Consider the following 22,467-nt stretch of genomic DNA (forward strand, 5'->3'; position numbering starts at 1 on the left):
TGATGAAACTGAAAAAGGACAGCCCCTACAACCATAGGTTCATAGGTAGGTACTAAGCTATCGGCCCAAGGGCCTACGTAAACCTAGCCAACAAGGTTCCCTGGCTTATGTCACCCAATAAAGTTATTTTCCTGTGCCACTGTTGAGCAGAGACCAGTGCCAAAAGAAAGCTGCTCAAAGGACACCCTTGTCTGATTCCATTCTTTATACTCACCTTTTTCCCAATCCAACCATTAACTATAGGAAACAAAGAAGAACCATTTAGAATAGAAGAAATACAGCCAAGAAAAAGACGACCAAAACCGTATGCACTAAAAATATCCAATAACATACCATGGGAAATGTTAACAAAAGCTTGACGTAGATTACACGATAACACACCCCGAGAAGACCCAACATCAACAGAAGAAAAAACTATTTTAATAAACATAAGCAAGTCCCCTATGGGTTTTCCTGGGATCCCAAAAACCCCCAGATCCACTATGTCTGAAAGCTTGCTCTGTAACCTTAATTGCAAGATCTTAGTAAAAATCTTATAAACCGCATTACATAAAGCTATTGGGCACCAGTTCTCCAATAAAGCACGATCACCCTTCTTCCAAAGAAATCTTGCATACAGGTAATAAGGAATACCATTTTTTGGGGGGGGGGTTGATCTCACTTTATAATGAATGGTTTTCTTTTTGAATTCAGAATCCTACTTTTTTAACAGTCATTTTAAAATTTGAGGAGGAACAGATTCCTCCTCAAATCTTGCATTCAAGTAATAAGGAATACCATCTATCCTGGGTACAGACTGTCTCTTCCCAAGGACTCTTATTGCAAATTTGACTTCATCTATAGAGATGGGAGCATCCAATAGAGTTTGATATGTAGTAGAGATAGGAGGAAGACACCAACAAACACTACTATTGGGCTTACCACCATACAAACCCAAAAGATGCAAGTGAACAAGTCTCAAAATACCTTCTTTATCATTAACTAAATTACCTTCAGGGGAATGTAAATAATGACTGTGAGTGGAACGCTGAAGTTTCTTTTTGCAGATATGGCAAAAATTCCCTCCCAGAACATTTAAGGAATGAGCAAGATTAAATAAATTAACCTTGAGATGCACTAGAGCTAAATCTAAATTTGTCCTTGCCACATTCTGATATTCCTTATATGCAAGTTCTGTAGCAGATTTCAAAGCCTTACATCAAGTGCTATCAAGCTCCTTATACCTACGCATTAACTTTATTTTAAAATCTTTCCACCATTAGACCAGCAAATACCATCTCCCCATAACGAGCCCCACTGTCTACACTCCTCTGCAAAGTACCTATATCCAAGAGGCAAAAAATATCTGCTGATAAGGACCTTGCACATTCAGCAACCAGCAGTCTCTTAGTGTAAGATAAAATAAGGTTAATATTACAAAAGGCTAATATGAAATTAACCATTGTCAACATCTTGGTGAAGTGTTCTTTTTCTAGGTAATGACTTCTGTCTCCTACTACCTCCTGGATGGCCTATCTGAGATGGCTCCCGGTGGTGAGAGACAGAAGTTTTATCCTCAACATTTACTTTATTAACCTCATCAGCAGGGGCTTCAACAGGCTCCTCATTTAAAACTTCCATATTTTCATCCTCTGAAAGAATAATAGTCTCCCCTTGAACAGCTGGAGGAGGCCTTCCTTCTATTATGTCTACTGTATCCTACTCAAATTGCCACACCTAAGTTGCCTCTACGCTTCTATACACTGAAAAAGGTTTTACTTTTCCTCCTTTAAATATTGTTATATGACTTTAACTACCTATAGACCAACTTGTCTTGTAAAATGTTGTCATGTACATTTTTTTGTCTGTTTTATATGTTGGAGCTTTTCACTCTAGGGTTCCTCTGAAAATGGGTTCACACCCAGTGGACTTTCCCGGTAAACAAACGTAAAATAAAATAGAATAAAATACATAAAACATAAATAGAAATTCTAGTTATCTGAAAGAGAGTAAAGCATTTCTTATTAGAATTGTAAGGCAAAGGAAAAAGGGGGCTTCCAACAGCTAGAAGTAAGGATGGCTATATTAAATTGTTAGGACAAGGAGTGGTAACATTAGCGCTTGCCATTCTGACACTGAGGTGCCCAGTATCAGATTCACAGAATTCACTACATTTGGTCCGGGAGAGGTTTATACCATGTGGCAGGTAAAGTGGCACCTGAGTGTGGTTAGCTTTATTGGAGTTGTTTTGCAGTGCTGGACATCAGAGGCAGTGATGACATTTGGATGGGTTAGGACCAGTGTTGGTTGGGACAGACATAAAGTGTGATATCAGAAATCCTGGAAGAGCAGCCTTCTAATGAATATCACCATACAATTATAACTAGTGTCAGATAGTAGAGAAGTAGACATTGCCCGGTTGCCGTAATTTGGAATGGAAGTGTAAGGATGGTGCAAATGCATGGGGTGTTCCAACAGAGGAGAGTCCATTTGCAGAGAAAAATTAAGTCATGTTGTCTGAGGACATCTGGATACTATGTTCATATCTAGGACCTCTGCAGGTTTCAGTTGGTTGGGAGTGGGGGGTGACAAACAAGCTAGGTAGATGTGGAACATATCAGATTTCAATGCCTGTTTCTGCGTGGTTGACATCAATATAGCAATATAATGCAAGAACATGTGTGGATCTTGCCTCTCTGGAGTTTCAAAAGCATTTGCCCTTTTCCTTAGAGTGCCTTTGATATTTTGAAGTCCCCAAGGAAAGGAGAAGACACGGACAGTTAAGACTGAGGCTCTGATTCTAGGTGCATGATCCATTTGGCCACTCAATACTTTTTTACTGGAACTCACAGTTACAGTCTTAGTAACATTATATAAACCCCCACAGATGTTACACTTCTTGATGTTATGAGATTACCTTATGCAGGTTACACACTTGAGGTGTCAGCCTTTAGATGGAGTTTGTTTTATTTTACAGAGAAAGCTGTAGTGAGCTGATTGCTCAAGATAAGAGACTAGAACCCAAAATACCTAGTTCTCCAAGAGAAGAAAAAACTGATCATGAGCTAAAACATCAACTTTAATAAAAAATGGAAGAGAAAACCTTAATAAACTAAGCTAGCAATGTACAGCTATTTACAAGAGATAACCCCATTCACTGTGGGAGAGAACTGAAGATTTCTAGAAGGGGTAGGCATTATGGACTATTAAGCTGAGGGTTCGCAGTCTAGGAAAATGCTTTTTACATCTGGGCATTAGTCCTCCAACTCTCACAGCAAGATGTCTGTACAGTCTTGTTAGCAATTTTATACCTGCCATCTGTATTTAATATTGCTCAAGCTGATGTAGACTAGTTTTATGCTACAAAACTCATAAAGTGTTCATTTCAATTAATAAAAATATGTATCTTATCAGCAAAGAAAGTTGAATTACAAGTGAAATTAGACACATATGGTTACTGTCAGCCTTTTAAGTTGTCTCTTTCAAAACAATATAAATATTAACATTTATCATTTGTTTAATAATTTGCAAAAGCATCATTTTCTGTGAAATGAGTTGTGCAAAATGAATATCAGTTGTGTTTCTTTGAGTGCAGAGCTCCAGGACTGCCAATACAACTGACAGCAAATGGTTACGAAGACCTACTTTTAACCAAATTGAAATGGTTTATGAATTGAACTCGCTTTCAAAATATGGAATAACTGAACCCTGATAGTCAAATAGGTGATGTACAAAATTTAATTTAGTGAGGGTCGAGCCCCCTTACATCCCATGATGCAGGGGCTTCAACATTACACCCTCTAAACTAATGTAATTAACTTCCAGGCTACAAAACTTCAGACATTATAGAAAAAGTTTCACTGATCACCTGTTCCATGACATGGGCTTGGCTGTCTCATTCTTTGCTGAAAAGTGAGTCAATAATATAGAAAATAATAACCAATAAATTATGAAAAGTGCTGGCAAAGGTTTATAGTGTCACTGTTTGGAGTTTTCAAAACTTATAAATCTGCTTATTTTCTTTTTATTGTGGCAATAAAATACACCTTGTTGGACAGTGATATCAGGCATGATGGAATCACGGGCATATGGTTAATGATTGGCAGTGATGGGTATGCTAATGTATCAGATAACAAAGCATAAGGGGATCATGGGCATATGGTTAATGATTGACAGTGATGGGTATGCTAATGTATCAGATAAAGCACGATGGGAACATGGACATATGGTTAATGATTGACAGTGATGGGTATGCTAATGTATCAGATAAAGCATGATGTGATCATGGGCATATGGTTAATGATTGACAGTGATGGGTATGCTAATGTATCAGATAAAGCATGATGTGATCATGGGTATATGGTTAATGATTGACAGTGATGGGTATGCTAATGTAGTAGATAAAGCATGATGGGATCATGGGCATATGGTTAATGATTGACAGTGATGGGTATGCTAATGTATCAGATAAAGCATGATGGGATCATGCGTATATGGTTAATGATTGATAGGGATGTGTATGCTAATGTATCAGATAACAAATCCTGAGGGGATCATGGGCATATGGTTAATGACTGGCAGTGATGAGTATGCTAATGTATCCGATAAAAAGCATGATGGGATCATGGGCATATGATTAATGACTGACAGTGATGGGTATGCTATAATGTATCCGATAACTAAGCATGATGGGATCATGGGCATATGGTTAATGATTGACAGTGATGGGTATGCTAATGTATCAGATAAAGCGTGATGTGATCATGGCCATATGGTTAATGATTGACAGTGATGGGTATGCTAATGTATCCGATAACTTAACCTGATGGGATCAAGGGCATATGGTTAATGATTGACAGTGATGTGTATGCTAATGTATCAGATAACAAAGCATTAGGGGATCATGGGCATATGGTTAATGATTGACAGTGACGGATATGCTAATGTATCAGATAACAAAGCATGAAAGGATCATGAGCATATGGTTAGAAATTGACAGTGATGGGTATGGTAATGTATCCGATAACAAAGCATGATGGGATCATGGGCATATGATTAATGACTGACAGTGATGGGTATGCTAATGTATCCGATAACTAAGCATGATGGGATCATGGGCATATGGTTTATGATTGACAGTGATGGATATGCTAATGTATCAGATATAAATGCATAATGCGATCATGGGCATATGGTTAATGATTGACAGTGATGGGTATGCTAATGTATCAGATAAAGCATGAGGGAATCATGGGCATATGGTTAATGATTGACAGTGATGGGTATGCTAATGTGTCTGATAAAGCATGATGGTATCATGGGCATATGTTTAATGACTGACAGTGATTGGTATGCTAATGTATCATATAAAGCATGATGTGATCATGGGCATATGGTTAATGATTGACAATGATGGGTATGCTAATGTATCATATAAAGCATGATGGGATGATGGGCATATGGTTAATGATTGACAGTGATGGGTATGCTGATGTATTGGATAACAATGCATGATGGGATCATGGGCATATCGTTAATGATTGACAGTGATGGGTATGCTAATGTATCGTATAACAAAGCATGATGGGATCATGGGCATATGGTTAATGATTGACAGTGATGGGTATGCTAATGTATCAGATAAAACATGATGGAATCATGGGCATATGGTTAATGATTGACAGTGATGGGTATGCTAATGTATCAGATAAAGCATGATGGGATCATGGGCATATGGTTAATGATTAACAGTGATGGGCATGCTAATGTATCTTTTAACAATGTATGATGGGATCATGGGCTTATCGTTAACGATTGACAGTGATGGGTATGCTAATGTATCTTTTAACAATGCATGATGGGATCATGGGCTTATCGTTAATGATTGACAATGATGGGTATGCTAATGTATCAGATAACAATGCATGATGGGATCATGTGCATATGGTTAATGATTGACAGTGATAGGTATGCAAATGTATCGGATAAGAAAGCATGATGGGATCATGGGCATATGGTTAATGATTGACAGTGATGGGTATGCTAATGTAGCAGATAACAAAGCATGATGGGATCATGGGCATATGGTTAATGATTGACAGTGATGGGTATGCTAATGTATCAGATAAAGCATGATGTGATCATGAGCATATGGTTAATGATTGACAGTGATGCGTATGCTAATGTATCAGATAACAAAGCATGAGGGCATCATAGGCATATGGTTAATGACTGACAGTGATGAGTATGCTAATGTATCAGATAAAGCATGAGGGGACCATGGGCATATGGTTAATGATTGACAGTGATAAAAAATGTGTAATATTACACATTTTTTATTTCCTTTTATGCATTTCAACACGGTGTTTTATGTTTCACGATTGACTATTTCACATATACACTTTTACATTTTTTATTAATGTTCTTTTCTCATTGGTTCATTCAAACAGTGACAGGTTGTATATTTAATTGTGTAATGAGGTCAATTTTGTCTGATGAAGTAGTTGTTGACAAAAACGTAAGAGGAACTGGCTACACACCGTTATTATTTGTGTTTCGTTGGAATAAAGTGAAGTTTTGTCCTGTAGCCGAGTTCTCTGTGCCTTTTTTTGGTTTACTGGTATATTTTGATAGGCACTGAGACCATCATTTGGTTTACAAGTTTTTTACTTTTGGTCATGAAATCTCTGGCTCTTTTGGACATTTCTTCACCTGAAACATCCAAAAGAAACAAGCTTGGTGAGCTACGTAAATTATTGGACAGATATCACAGTTGATGGGCTTACTGACGCCCTTGACGCAAACACTGATTTTTTCCATTCCCTGCAACCAAGAGGGGCTTTTAGGTTTAGCTTCGAATGAAGGAACCGCACATGCAGTTGACTCTACGCATGGGCAGAGTAGCCAGGCTCGATCGGATAGTGGGGATGGATTACCTAGTGTTTCTTCATTTACAAATGTTACTCGAGTTTCTAAAACGATGCCAGTGAATGGAAACAGTGGATTTGGTGGAGCAACAGCTGGTGTCTCGCATTTAAATAAAACAAGTACTTTTAATCAATTTAAAGACATTCTTGACCTCAAATTAGATTTTAAACAGTCACCTAGACCCCAACCTGGTAACTTTAGTAGACATTATTCCACTTTAATATCTAACCTGGACAATATACTTTTTAAATTTAAAGCCTGGGAATTGGACAGTGTCTATTTAAAACATTGTTTACAACTAAATATTATTCCGAAAGGTCTATGGGTGTGCAAATACCCTAACAATGTGGTTGAAGGGTCAGATTTCCACAAAGATTTAATCAAGGCGTTTGACAAATATGGCATGGAAATCATGAAGGCTATTATAAGAAACAATGAACTGGAAATGGGCAAAATGTTTTCCCAGATAGAAACTATTAACAACAAAATTGTTTCTGATTTGATGTTTGGCATTGAATGTGAAAAGGTCAAATATGATATGCTTAAAAATGTTGAAGTAAAATGTATTAAAGTTCATGAAAGAAAATTTAGAAAGATAGAAAGGGACATTAAGGAGTACAATAGCAACACATACTACCCTAAACCTAAATGTGTAGGGGGCAACACATCCTTTAGACCCCATTTTTATAGGGGTGACAGGGACAATGGACAAGAAAATTTATTATTCAATGAAAATTATTCTGAGTTATGATATACATGACCCTTTAGAGTTTCCTTCTCCGAGGAGATCGGAAAGACTCAAGAATAAGGATCCGGTGGACTACAGATATGCCCATAGAACCAGAGGTCAGAAAACATTTTGGAAATAGTCCCTTCTGAAGATATTACAGTTAACAACTGTATATCTTGTTACAAAGGTTTTAAATATTTAATTATGTATCTACTTTTATTTCCAAAGGACATTTTAGTTTATTTACAAAAGGTTTTGCTTTCATTCCCAGGGTTAAGGCTAACATAGTGAATTTACTCATAGATTTAGAACTATTTATTAGGCAGAAGAATTTGGAAGTGTTTTTTAATGATGATAATAGAAAGAGCGTACTGGATTTGTCTAAAAAGAGCACCTTTAACCCTCCCTTGCACCCTCAACTTAAAAATTTTGAAGCTGTGGTTGAGAAAGAACTTAGAAGCCAGCTTAGGAATAACAAGGTTACTTCTAACCTTTCTAAAGAAGAAATGGATATTTTAAGAGTTTCTAAGGAAGATAAAAACCTAAGAATTATGAAGGCTGATAAAGGGGGTGGGGCAGTTTTTATGGATCAAATTAATTATGAAGCAAAGATGTTTGAATTACTAAATGATGAAGTTACCTATGAGAGAGTCTCTTTGAATGAGATTCATATTGCTTACAAAAAACTAGCCCTATGTTTAAATGATTTTTTGATGGAGGGGCTTATTGATTTAGACACTTTCAATTTTTTACATGCTTCGAAACCAAAAGTTCCTTCAATTTTTGGTATACCCAATGTCCACAAAAACATCGTGGACCCTCCACTTAGGCCTATCGTCTCTGCTCAAGGTTCTATTATGGCCCCCTTAGCTAAATATATTGATGTGTATCTTAAAAAGCTAGTAATGGACCATTGTAATGTGTTGAAGGATTCCTGGGATTTTTTGAGACATATTCATAACTCAAACCAGGGAAATACGTTATGTTTTATTACAATGATGTAGTGGATTTATTTACATGTATTCCACATGACAGAGGCTTGACATGGTTTGAAGAATTTTTAGAAAACAAGCCCAACATTCCTTTTAAGGTGTTTCGTTCATGCTTGATTTTAATGGATTTAGTTTTAAATAACAATTTTATCTTCTTCCAGGGGGAGTATTTTAGACAATTAAAAGGTGTTGCTATGGGTGCGCAATGTGTACCCACTTATGCTAATATTATTTTATTGTACTGGGAAGAAAGATTTGTTTTTAATTCTGATTTTAAATTTTATTGGAATTTCTATGGGTGTTTGAATGATGATGTGTGCCTTTTTTGGAACAGTTCTGTTGACAAATTTGTTGAATTTTTTGATTATATTTCCAACACTGAATTTTTTAAGGTTTACCTACAAAATTGATGAGCGTGACCTATGTTTTCTTGATGTTAATATTCAGAGACATGGCAATGATTTTAAATCTAAAATTTTTAGACATTCTCCACTGCCTATTTGCATTATACTAGCGCCCACCCTCCCTATCAGAAAAGGGCAATTATTAAAGGCCAGTTGGTGCGAGCTAGTAGGATGACTTCTGAAGATGATGATTTTAGAACTGAATGTAATTTTATTATTGACATGTTCAAAGCAAGATGTTATCCTGTTGACCTGTTAGCATCTGTGACCACTAAGGTAATGGAGGGTAGAAATGATAGATTTGCCCTAATTTTAGGAAAAACTTCAACCATTTTTGAACTGTTAAATCAACAGGAGAATTCAGTAGATGTTTCAGCCCAAAACAAAGTGTACCAATCTGCCATGGTTACCACCTTTGATGGTGAAAGGAGGATTGTTACTAAAGAATGGAAAACATTTGCCAGTCTGTCAGACCTGAACAACATATTTGAAAAACCTTTCAAATGTGTATACAGAAAGGGAAGAAACATTAAGAACATTTTGGAAGGGGCCAATAGTGGAATTTTCTTTTGTACCAAAAAAAGGACCCATAAATGTGGCAATTGTCCACAGTGTTCCAACATTAAAGAAGGTGATGGCATTTTTTTAAATGTAGGGGTAAACACCTTACTACCAAAGGCTTTGCTAACTGCAACACCACCGGGGTGATATATATTGCTTTATGTGGAATGTGTGATTCATTCTACGTTGGTAAAACCAAAAGGAGATTGAGGCAGAGAATGTATGAGCATGGTTATGACGTCAGAAAAAGAAAGGACAATAATGCATATCATGAAAATTGTGAAAATGCTGAATTCAAGTTTTTTGTAATTGAAGTCGTCCCTCTTGATCCCAGGGGAGGTCCATGGGAGACCCACCTGGAATACAGGGAGTTATACTGGCAAATTGTTTTAGATGCCAGTACCCCTCCAGGTCTTAATGAGTTTTTAACTATAAAACCTGTTTTGAAATTAAGGTCTGCTAAACTATGATATGGTTTAACTTCATACAATTTTTATTCAAGTTTATATATTAATTTTATATATATTAATTTTACACACAACTTTTATTAGGCATCTATTTATGTAATGTCATTCTTAAGGGCCATGTATTTTGAATTTTACATGCAAAGTGCGAATTTAAGTGTAGTATATGTTTTTTCCAGCAGGTGGTGGTAGTGTAGTTTTATTCATCATTTTTTATCGGTACACATCAATGATTTTGAATTTTAACTAAGGTTTTATTATATATTGGAGTATGTATATATATTTTAGGTCTTTATATGCACATATTTATTTATTACACATTTTTTATGTCATTTTATGCATTTCAACACAGTGTTTTATGTCTTTCATGATTGACTATTTCACATATACACTTTTACATTTTTAATTAATGTTGTTTTCTCATTGGTTCATTCAAACAGTGACAGGTTATATATTTAATTGTGTAATGAGGTCAATTTTATCTGATGAAGTAGTTGAAAACGTAAGAGGAACTGGTTACACATTGTTATTATTTGTGTTTCGTTGGATTAAAGTGAAGTTTTGTCCTGTAGCCGAGTTCTCTGTGCCTTTTTTTGGTTTACTGGTATATTTTGATAGGCACTGAGACCATCGTTTTGTTAACAAAGCAAATATCACCTTTGGATATGCAGTTATATAGTTTTGTTTTATTCTATTTTTGTCTTATTTTAAGATTATTCACCATTAGAAGAATCCAAAAACCTTTCATGTGCAGTAAAAAGTCTACAACAATTTCTACAACATCGTACAGTAGATGCCGTAAACAGGGTAAGAATTATCTGGCATGTAAAACAAAACAAAGACAATGGTGGTATTGTTTAAATGAATGTGCATTTTAAGTGGTGTCTTCTAGTGATAATAACAGAAGGCACCTGATGAAGAACATTTAAAGTTGCTGAAAATCTGATTTCATACTGGTAATAGGAATAGCATTTAATTTTGTAGATATACAAATTCTCTGATTTATTATGCCATCTGCACTCTCAATTTGTCAGTCATTATTTAAGAAGATTATTATTTGATGGAGATAATCAAACAGTATTTAACTGAATGATGCAGAGGGATACTGAAATGCATATATATTATTTATTTCATAACATCCTATGTTTGTTTCTGTAAACAGAGGTTAGAGTTCTTTTATCTTGGTTCCTGCTCAACCATCTTCCTAGTGCTTGAATGCCATTTTCTCTGAAATTTCACCTTTAGTTCTAAATAATAACAGCAGAACAGTTTTGTTGTTTTGGTGTCACTTCCTGTCCAGAATGAGGGAATTGCATATTTCTAACTCTCCTCATTGCGCTCCCACCCAGGCGTATTTTGAATGATGTTGTGTCTTTGAGTATCGGAAGCATGGGCAATGGTGGCATGGAACTCTTTCCTGGAAGGTGATTAATGCGGGGAAGGAAAAGGAAAGGAGAAGAAAACATAGTGAGTGACACGCTCTTTTGTAAGATGCCAAAAGATCCTTTTTGGATTCAGAAATCAAACATACTACCCAAACAAGGGTGATAATATAAAATGCCCAGGTCTGATGTTATGGTAAAACTTTGTTTTTATCCATTGAGGATCTGAACATGTGTTTCCTTTAAAAAAAAATTACCTGGCTTTAATCAGGTCTTTTCAGCTAGGTCTTCAGAAATTTCCTTGCTCTAGGCTTGGAAACAGGAGAATGATGATTGCCTTTCATCGGGACCGAATGTCACCAGCCTAGTAGTTTGACATTATCCATGCTTTATTAATTTATAATGCCAAAGTCTTTGGTTATAGCATTATTTTGCTCCACAATCACCTAGGTAGGGGATATGTAGTTTTGCATGAAATTTATATTTTTCTTCATTGATGTATGGCTGGGTTATATCCTTTAACCAATTATGGCTTAATGACAGCTCCTGACATTTCTGTAGTTACATTCTACTGATGCATGTAGGTGTCTAATATTTACATTAACGATTACAAAACCATGCTGCATATGAGTTATTGAAAGATTTCATTACAAAGGTTACATGATGGACAATACATGGTCTCTGTCTAGTGTAAGTAAAGAGATATTAATTATTTACATAATATTTATTTATATTGTTATAAATGTCATATTTCTTTAAATATTTCAACATCCAAGTGACACAGAGAGAATTGCTTAGCCTCATACAAAAGTTCTCAGCTGGATGAACAAAATGTTACTGACAGTATGCGTGTAACTTCAATAGTTGTTGAAATATTACAAGTCGTTTACAAAATATTACAAACATAATAGTTACTGTGTTTATTGTGACTTATTTAACTCCTAGAGTTTAAAGAATACACCATAAAAATAGTTTCTCCTGAAGAGTTTGCTATTTACACTTCTTTAGTAACCCCTATAGTTCCAGTGATATGAAAAATTGTTTGAAATTACTTGATTTTTTCAAAAAAGGGGTGCTACGCCCATTGGAAGTTACGGTTTGCAAACTTCCGAACCTCTTCTGAAGGGAATGGGTTCAAAGAGCTTATTTATGAATCTGTATTGATACGTCTACATCTATCAGATCTTCCTAGGGTTTGGAGGTTACAGAATCCATGGTGACATTTTACAATGATGTCATCAGCAGAGCTCTGGATATATTTTTTGTTATATTTGAGCTGACTGGCATAAAGCACTGAAAAAGATGTGGTCACTTTTTAAGTGCACATTATTGAATTTTTTTTTATTAAACAAGATAATTGCACATAATCCATACAATTCAAAAAGTCCGTCAGTTTAACTTTTGTGTCGATGGCCAGCCAAGTGTTATCCTAAATGCCCTTCTTTGAAGTTACCTTTGCTAATACTCATGGCTTAGCCCAAAATCTGCTCTCACAATAATACAGTTCCTCATCATCTCCTTTCGACCTATCCCAGTTAGGAGTCGCCACAGCAGAACAACAGTCCACAGATTGGCAATGGAGTTTTATGGTGCCGAGTTGCCAGCCTGGTGCCCAGCCTTCATCAGAATGTGTGCACGCGCGCACACACACACACATACACACACACACACACACACACACACACACACACACACACACACACACACACACACACACACCCAGGGCCAATTGAGAGTGTCCAATCCACCTACAGCATGGCTTTGGGATGTGGGAGGAAACCAGAGCACCTGGAAGAAACCCACACAACCACAGGGAGGGCATGCAGACTCTGCATAGAAGGCACCCCAGCCAAGAATCAAACCAGAGAACCTTTTGCTGTGAGGCAGCAATGCTAATCGCTGCACCACCGCAGCCTTCCCTAGTGCTATAAAACAGTTGTATGTCTGGTGTAAATTGATACCAAACCTCAAATCTAACTGGGGGTGGTTTAATTGTTAAGATGTTTACCTCACAGATACCATGTGGTGGTAACTAAGGTGTTTACCTCAAAGACACAAGGTTCAGGGTTTGATTCTCACCTTTGGGAAGCATAGCTAGGCTTAAGAACCCCCACAGAAATCACCTATGAACCTATAAGCAGAGCCCTTCCCTAACCCTATTAAAGCATAACATGGACCAGTGAATGAGAGATCAGAAATTCGCACCTGCCTGTGACACCTATGCCTCGGATGGACAGAGGTAGCCATTAAATCATGCCCTAACTAACATATACCCCACAAAACAACTTCTAAGGCACAATAAATCATGGGATTTATTTGTGTTGCATGGCAAGGCTTATAAAGTCCCCAGTGGTCGTTAGCCTAGAATACGGGTCTATATTATCTAATCAAAGAGGCATTACAGTGAATCCCTCTTCATCGACCCTTAAAGAGCAAAGCGGCAGTTACATGAATAGTCAAATTAGCGATTTCTTTCCTAGGGAAAAAAATCGCTTGGCCATCAGCATGAATTTGCCCTTTCCCTACTGTAGTGTGATCTCAGAGTTGGTATATTTAGTTAGGGAGGGTGTGGGGGGCAAATAGGTGGTGTTAGTGATGTTTCATTGCTGGCCAGATCAGTGATTTTTTTTTTCTAGGGAAAAAGCTCTGATTTGGCCATTTGCTTAATTGGCGGTTCGCTCTTTAGGGGTCGATGAAGAGACATTCACTGTAATGCCTCTTCATTTAGATAATATAGACCCTAGAATACATCTGTGAACCTATGACCTGTCAAGAGAAACTCATCAAACATTAACAAAAAGTCAAGGCAAAAGTATATTACTGCATTACATCAGTGTAAAAAGAGCTCCAACACCTCATCATTTTTAATCAATTTCATGGGCCTACATTGCATCCCCAGCATATCTTCCCAACAAAAAGCAAATTACAACGATACAAGTCATTACATATCTATATTAACAAAACAAATGGGAATCAGGTGTGCGAACAACACTGATAAATATATGGCATAGCAAACCCTCAAGACCCTTAATTATACCCCTGTTATACATTTTAAAAGAGAGCTTACCTCATACCTCCAACTGCTATGGTTTGCGCAAAAACACTATGATTTTGACCCTCCAATTTAGCCTTGCCCCTTTAATATTTACTGATATTCCTCATAGAGTCAGTCTTGTCTGTGGGTATATAGCTTATAAAATATATAAACTAAGCCTATACAAAGATCACTAACTATGTAGAGTCTGCAATCTTTCACAATAGAAGGAACTTGTATATTAATGTGCTCCTCTTTCTGACCCTCTGTGATTTTTAAAGGCCAGTGCTATTATTTTTAATGCTCTGAGGTTGAGAGGCATGACTTAATAGCCTCTGTGTTATAAGAATAATACAGCTTAATCCCAGGGTGACCACTTATCTAAATGTTTTGGGTGACTATTTCCACTAATAATAAGGATTCAGCATGATAAATCTCATTCAAAATTTGGATTCTTCCACCTCCTAGATATGGTCACACATTCTGTTAAAATTGTCCCATAGCCAGAATGAATGATCCAGAAGTTTCATCATTATGTAACCCATGCTGATCTACCTCATATCTAGTGTCCAGATTCCCAGAAATGGGTAGTTTGCAAAGTGCATTTTTCGACACCCTTCTGATGTTTTTTTTTTTTTTTTTCATACGAGTAGAGAGGAATACTCTGGCCAACAGCATTCACATTAACTGCTGATTGGATGAAATGGCAAATCCTGGAGCTTGATAGGTCAAGCTGGTAAATCATGGAAGTCTGCAAAACAGCCATATGATGCAGTCTGTGCCTGTAGGAATGAGGAGATATACAGACAGAAAGTGACAAAAGCAGCATATTTGATAGACGATTTAGAGTGGTTAGACAACTGGAAAGCTACACAGTAAGGTTTGATATTGGCTGCAATGTAACTATTAAACCAGATACATAGGATTATACCTGTTTATTATAGAAAAAATGAAGAGAAGTTTGACCATTTGTATTGCCAATATTTTCTAATTCCTCTAAGTCCAGTCTTGGTAACATGAGCCTTTTGTTTGCAATAATTCAAAGGTATTTGCTCGTACACTTTGGATCTCTCCAATAATTACTCCCCCAAAACCAAAGAAGATGTATCCATGAGTATTTGCACTGATATAAAATGAAATGTCAACGCAATACTGAAGGAAAGGTATTTTACACATTGCAGATGACGTAATAAGTAAGCTTACTGAAGCATGGCTGCTCAGCGTATATGAAGACCAAGAACCAAAATATCCATAACTTCAAACAGTCTAAATAATACTCAGCCGAATGATAACAATAACTTTATTCCAGACCGTAAAAACAGCAATAAGAATAGCAATAACTAAGCGCTTTTGTCCAAAATATGTGGACTTCATCAGACTTAGTACTGAAACAATTGTAAGACAGTTTAAATACCAACTGAAATACAAAACAACCAACCAAGCACACCCCTGCATGAATAAGAACACTTTGAATGCAGATTTAAAGGAACACACACCCTAAAAAATAAATAAAACCATTATCGTACTGCCTACATAAGAATCACAATAATCTGCATGACGTAAGTATACACAATCACCACGTGCAAATGTAATAAGGTTACAGAAGATTTGCTGCTGTCTTCAAGACATTCATAATAGAAACATTATCATTCAAACTGGGGAAGTTGTGGCATTCAGTTGTAACTGTCAACATAATTCTTTGGACTCTAATGATGTATCTGTATCTCCCCTGTGTCCCTTACATTCACCTTATCAGTAATGAAAAAACAAACTTCTTGAAAGATCGACACTGTCCTGAGTATCTGCTTAAGGCATTAGAAGCTTATTCTTTATATCATAAATATGTTCTCTAATCCTCTCCTTCAGTTTTCTGTTAGTTTTGCCCATGTAAAATGCTTCACATGCTATACAGCAGGTAAGATAAACCACCCCAGTGCTCTCACAACTACACCTCTTGGAGCTGATACAAACAATGTAGGTTCATATATGAAAGACCATATGTAACATCCACAAGCAAACATGTGGCTATTGCCTCCATAAGTACTTTGCCCTTACTAGTTTCCTTCCAAAAGATTCTTTAAATTCTCCCCCTCCTAAAAACAATAGTAAACTGGTCTTCCAAAATCATTCTCAATTCTCCACTGAAGACTCCCTGTTCCTTTTGATCAAATTTGTTTTTCTATTCACATCACTACTAAAGAGAACGACAAAAGCTCCACTAGTAAGGGCTTGCACAGGACAACCATGAGTCAAACAGGCATTCCCAGTGGCCCTAGATTACACTGGTAGAACTGCAATTCCATTGGTGCAGCAACCATCCAAAATGGCAGCAAATTTAACAGGCCATACTTTCAAAATCTCATCTCTGATATCATCTGTGAGAGCCTTTAGGTATCTTTTGGTTCTGAGAACACAGAAAAGATAATTCTTTCAGAAATATATCATCATCAGTGGTCAGCCTCAAAAAACACACCATTTGCCCTTTAACTATGGCTCTCTACTGATGGAGGGGGGGTGACAACTTATAAAATACAAATAAGAGTGTGAAAAAGTCTCTCTACAATAAATAGTGAATTGAATCTCTTGTTGACCAAATCCTTAGTTAATGTAACATCCATAAAATTGATGCTACAAGAGTCGACGTGACTGGTAAATTGTAAAAAGCCAGTTGATTCCTCCCATATGGCCAAAATTTCATTCCACTGATGAACAGTCCATTTCCATAGGTTCATAGGTGGGTACTAGGCTATCGGCCCTAGGGCCTATACAAGCCTAGCCATAACAATTCCCTGGCTATTTCTTCCCACAATATTTACTTCCCTGGACCCCTGTCTAGCAGGGCAACTGATGTGATCCCCATGGTGAATTTCCTATCTCCCATCCAATCGTCAAGGTGCCTTTTGAAGAGGGCCAAAGAGGGGCTCTGCTTGACATGTATGGGTAGTCTATTCCAGAGTCTGGGGAGTCTCTGGGTCAGGAACCTATCCCCCCAGCATGTTTTGTTCATTGTGACAGCAAGGTTTAGATCCCTGGAGTGTGTGGCTCTGACGGATTGGGATTTCTTTAAGTGTAGCATGTCCAGCAGCTCTGGGTTTGACATGGCCTTGTATGTTAAGCAGCGATCGCCTCTGAGTAGACGATATGTGACAGAGTATAGGTGGAGTTTTTTTAGACGGTCAGCATAGGGCATCTGCTTTAGGCCTGTGATTCTTTTAGTGAGGTATTTCTGCGGCCTTTCCAGTTGTTGCAGAAGTCTTGAGAGGTACATACCAAATGGGGCATTGTATTCTATAATGGGTCTAATGAGGGATGAGTACAGTGGGATAATGACCTTCTTTTTTCTGGATGAAAAGACCTTAGTGATGAGGTGTGACACATAGAAGGATTTCCTGACTGTTGTGATTATCTGGTTATCGAAGGTGAAACCACTGTCCACCAGTGTCTCTAAGTCTCATCACACTTTCGGTGTTTAGTGTACTGCCACCTATGTTATTCATGAGTACATGTTTTTTCCCAAAGGGTATAACTATATATTTCTTGGCATTGAGCTTGAGCCCATGGCTCTGGCACCAAGCATCTGTTTCTGTAAGGCCCTTTTGTAGAATATCCACATCATTTGGGGATTCAGTAATGGCTCCCAGTTTGCAGTCATCTGCGAACCTTGTTAGCCAGAGTCCCTTAATGCTGGCCTGTACTTCAGAGAGTAGTTGCCAAACAAGAGCGGTCCCAGGACTGAACTCTGAGACACTGCACTTGTCACTTGTCTGGAGCTGGATTTGGAGTCAGCTACTTTTACAGTGTGGGTTCTGTCAGTAAGCCAGTTGGCAACCCATCGAACGACGTAGCGATTAATGCCCAGCTTAGTAAGTTTATCTGTAATTCCAGAGTGGAATCAAGGAACCTATAGTAGGCATAAACCTGGATAAAATAGTCAGAGTAAAGATATATTTTTCCTCCCTCTGTTGAAGTCCATGAATTTTGGATAAAAGCACTTAGTTATTGCTGATTTTATTGCTTCTATGGTCCAGAATAAAGCTAGAGTTACCAACCAGCTGAGTATTATTTGAACTGCTGGGCAAATATGACCAAGATCAGATTGCCACCAGTCTGAGCCACACAGAACATATGGGCATTACTACATTCAGACATCCACTTTAGATGAGGTACAAGAGGACAATATTTATTGTTAGCTCAGCATCTGAGATGTTTTTAGGACATAATCCAACAAATATCACAAATCATGTGAAATGTTAGGCATTTTTTAATGATATTATAATATATAACAGAACTGAATAGGAGCATGTTAAGACATTGAGAAGAGTACTGAACAGATTAAGAAACAATGGTGTGACATTAAACAGAAAGAAAGGTGTTACTTTGACAAGGGTTGGGATGGTGGCCTAATGGTTAAGGTGTTTGCCTTACAAACACAAGATGCAAGGTTTGAGCCTCACGAGGGGTAATTTGCTAGGCTTAAAATAGCTTGCAAGGGCAGTTAGTTTAGTACTACTCTATGAACCTATAAGAAATTAAATTAATTTTTATGGGTTCATTTTTTCCATTGTAGTAAGTTGTTGCAAAACCCATTAACAGTAAAAGCAATTTGTTACTTCACTACCTCTCCTCCAAATGGTAAAACAGTAAGACACTTATTAAGTATGACTGATTAGAGCCTTAAATTCATTAAAGGAAAACCACACCCACAAACTGAAAAAAAACATATGTCTTTCAGCAAATCTTGAACTTTTCTGCATTGCCAATGTATCAAAGTAAATGGTCACTGTTATTTTCTAATTTGTCATACTCCAAAATGACCTGAAGGAGGCCGCCATGGCCAGCATTATTTTGTTTTACAGTCAATGGCTTCAGCTTCCTGATGTCATATTAGAGGGACAGAAAGAAATCCCTATGATGAGGGTTCATTTTCTGTGATTTTCTTTCTCATCAGTTTACAACAGGGCTGTGACTGCCTACTTTTCACTCTCAGCATCAATCCGCATGTTTAATTATTTTGCTACCTTTGATTTTCATTAGCGGCCATTTCTGTTGTAGCATTTTAAGGAATGTTTGAATGATAGCGGCCATCTCTGTTGTAGCATTTTAAGGAATGTTTGAATGATAGCGGCCATCTCTGTTGTAGCATTTTAAGGAATGTTTGAATGATAGCGGCCATCTCTGTTGTAGCATTTTAAGGAATGTTTGAATGATAGCGGCCATCTCTGTTGTAGCATTTTAAGGAATGTTTGAATGATAGCGGCCATCTCTGTTGTAGCATTTTAAGGAATGTTTGAATGATAGCGGCCATCTCTGTTGTAGCATTTTAAGGAATGTTTGAATGATAGCGGCCATCTCTGTTGTAGCATTTTAAGGAATGTTTGAATGATAGCGGCCATCTCTGTTGTAGCATTTTAAGGAATGTTTGAATGATAGCGGCCATCTCTGTTGTAACATTTTAAGGAATGTTTGAATGATAGCGGCCATCTCTGTTGTAGCATTTTAATGAATGTTTGAATGACAGACTTGAAAATGTAGCTGAGTTAATTATTATTTTCAAAGTAACAACTGTAGCTCAGTATTCAAGTGTGACAAATCTGACCCCTGTAATTAATAGATGTTACTTGGGCTGAGATGGTTTGTGTTGCATTCAAATTTTAAATATTGTAGCTAGAATTAAAGTCTTTGATGTTAACCTTTTCCAAACTACAGAAGAAACATGCATTTTTGCAGAAATTACAGTGTAGAAAAATGCAAAATCTTATACTGACAGAAAGCAAGAAGTTAAATTAACATATCAGTTTTCAGTCATTGTGTCACTGAGTTTTATTAAAGGGAAAGATATTTGCATCTGAAAACTAAGCTTGAAAGCCCTAACTTTGTTCAGATTCCAGGCTACACTATTTATCTGAGGTGTGATGCTGGCAATTTGTAACTGATAAGGCACATTTAGATGTCATTGTTTTCTTAATGGCTCTGATGTTGGGCTAAGTCACCTCACTTAATTATTGAACCACTCTTAGTAGCTGTTGTGATGTAACAGATGAGACAGATGTAGGAAAGAAAGGCAAACATAATTATTAAATTATGTTTTTTTCTGTATGTAAAGTGTTTAGCCTTAGATTACAGGGAAGGAAAAGCATTTTTTGGAAAGAAAAACTTGACTTTTGGGCAAAGTTCTCCTTTAAGGACTTTAGCACCGCTTATCTTTTGATGATATATGTCCCTTTTGTGGGTTTTGAACTCTACTAGCAAGCTCTGAAATAGTTGAAGGAAGTCCTAATTTTAAATACATGTAAATCCTATTTTAGAATCAAGAGAAGAGCCATAATAAAAGCTGATGCCAACAAGTGGGCCTAGAGGTATTCTTAAAACAATGAGAGAAGAGCAACCATGGGGTAATGGCTTATACTAGCAAGTTATTAGAATATTTCCCGAGGTACATCCAGGTAGAAAAGGAAGCAGTAATCATTTATGGCTGTGCATGTACTTCTGCAAGTATGTATTTCCAAAAGTGCTGACCGTAATCCCTCAGAGAAAATATCCAATAATCCAATGTTTATACAACCGACAATGACAGAGATGCTCTTTGAGATTACATTCCTACTACTTCATAATTCTCTGCAGAAAAGGCAAATGAAATATTGTACATTTTTGTTATTCAAGCATCCTGCCAAATTTATAAAAAAGGGTGAAAGATATGAAAAAAGTTTGGAATATGCAAATGGGATTAATGACGTGCAGTGTCAATATTCATAATACATTGAGAACCTGAGGAAGAAACAAAGAAATACAGTCTACTTCCTCAAGTTGTGAAATGTTGCACAAATATTCAAGAATCCATTCTTTTTTTTTTGTTGGTTCTTACTATATATTTGCTGGCTCATAAAAGGTATGAACATGATTTTTATTTTAACTTGATATCTACCTCTGTTTATGTTCCTTCTTTAATAACAGCAAACCAGTGACAACACTCTGAACCTTATTAAACAAATGTGACAGACGAGTGGGCAAAATCTATGACATGAGCAGATTTAAGATTGGAAGTTTCTAACAGAGAATAGTTGCTTGCACACATAAGAATAGTTAATTGCATCAGTGATTTCCATATGTGTGGACTGCAGAGCCTTGTAAAACAAGAATGAACATATAATTTTTCTGTAGGGCATGCTGTCTTCTCCATGTAGTAGAAAGATTTGTGTAAGAGTTAAAAGGACAGCTGTACCTCAGATTGCATGACAATTAATAGGTATATCTGTGATGAATATGAGTCAGTTAGTGGGCTAAACTTTAATCTGGATAAGATGTACGACTTGGCACACATTTATTCAACCAGGCACCTTCATTCAGTTTTATTTGACACATTTCTTCCTGGATAATGAATGTCTTGACATGCTCAAGAAGGTGAAGTCTGCATCTATGTGAATGAAAGATGGTGTCAGAACCGTGAGATTGTTCAGTCACATTGCTCTGACAATCTAGAGTTCCTGTCCTTAAAATGCAGACCCTTTTATGTACTTAGAGAGCTAAATGGAATATACGTAACAGTGGTATACATTCCACCCAGTGCAAACACCACAGAGGCTCTGAGCAATCTTTATAACTCTTACCTGTGAGCTGCAGAGAAAAAACTCAAGACTTTGCATACATGGTTGCTGGTGATTTTAATCGAGGAAATTTGACAGAGGTGTTACCCCACTACTATCAGTTTGTAGATTTTGCTATAAGGAATGCTACCACTCTTGGACAAAGCATATTCTAACATCAAAGGTGCCTACAGAGCAATACAACAACCTAACGTAGGAAGCTCTGACCATCTGACCATCATGCAATACAACAACCTAACATAGAAAGCTCTGACCATCATGTAATACAACAACCTAACATAGGAAGCTCTAACCATCATGCAATACAACAACCTAACATAGGAAGCTCTGACCATCATGCATGCAACAACCTAACATAGGAAGCTCTGACCATCATGCAGTGCAACAACCTAA

The 22,467-nt window shown here is 37.0% G+C and overlaps 1 protein-coding gene across 1 annotated transcript in view; it reads left to right on the forward strand.

Annotated features, from left to right (window-relative positions):
* LOC122817653 (disintegrin and metalloproteinase domain-containing protein 10-like) overlaps positions 1-22,467 on the forward strand; it is a 1,242,151-nt gene that overhangs the window by 441,209 nt on the left and 778,475 nt on the right. Inside the window, exon 5 of the mRNA XM_044090715.1 lies at positions 10,770-10,864. Coding sequence (XP_043946650.1) covers positions 10,770-10,864 — 95 coding nt within the window. The remainder of the gene's footprint in view (positions 1-10,769; positions 10,865-22,467) is intronic.

This window comes from Protopterus annectens, chromosome 13.part0 (assembly GCF_019279795.1).
Source record: "Protopterus annectens isolate FY-2018-M chromosome 13.part0, PAN1.0, whole genome shotgun sequence".
Classification (NCBI taxonomy): Eukaryota; Metazoa; Chordata; order Ceratodontiformes; family Protopteridae; genus Protopterus; species Protopterus annectens.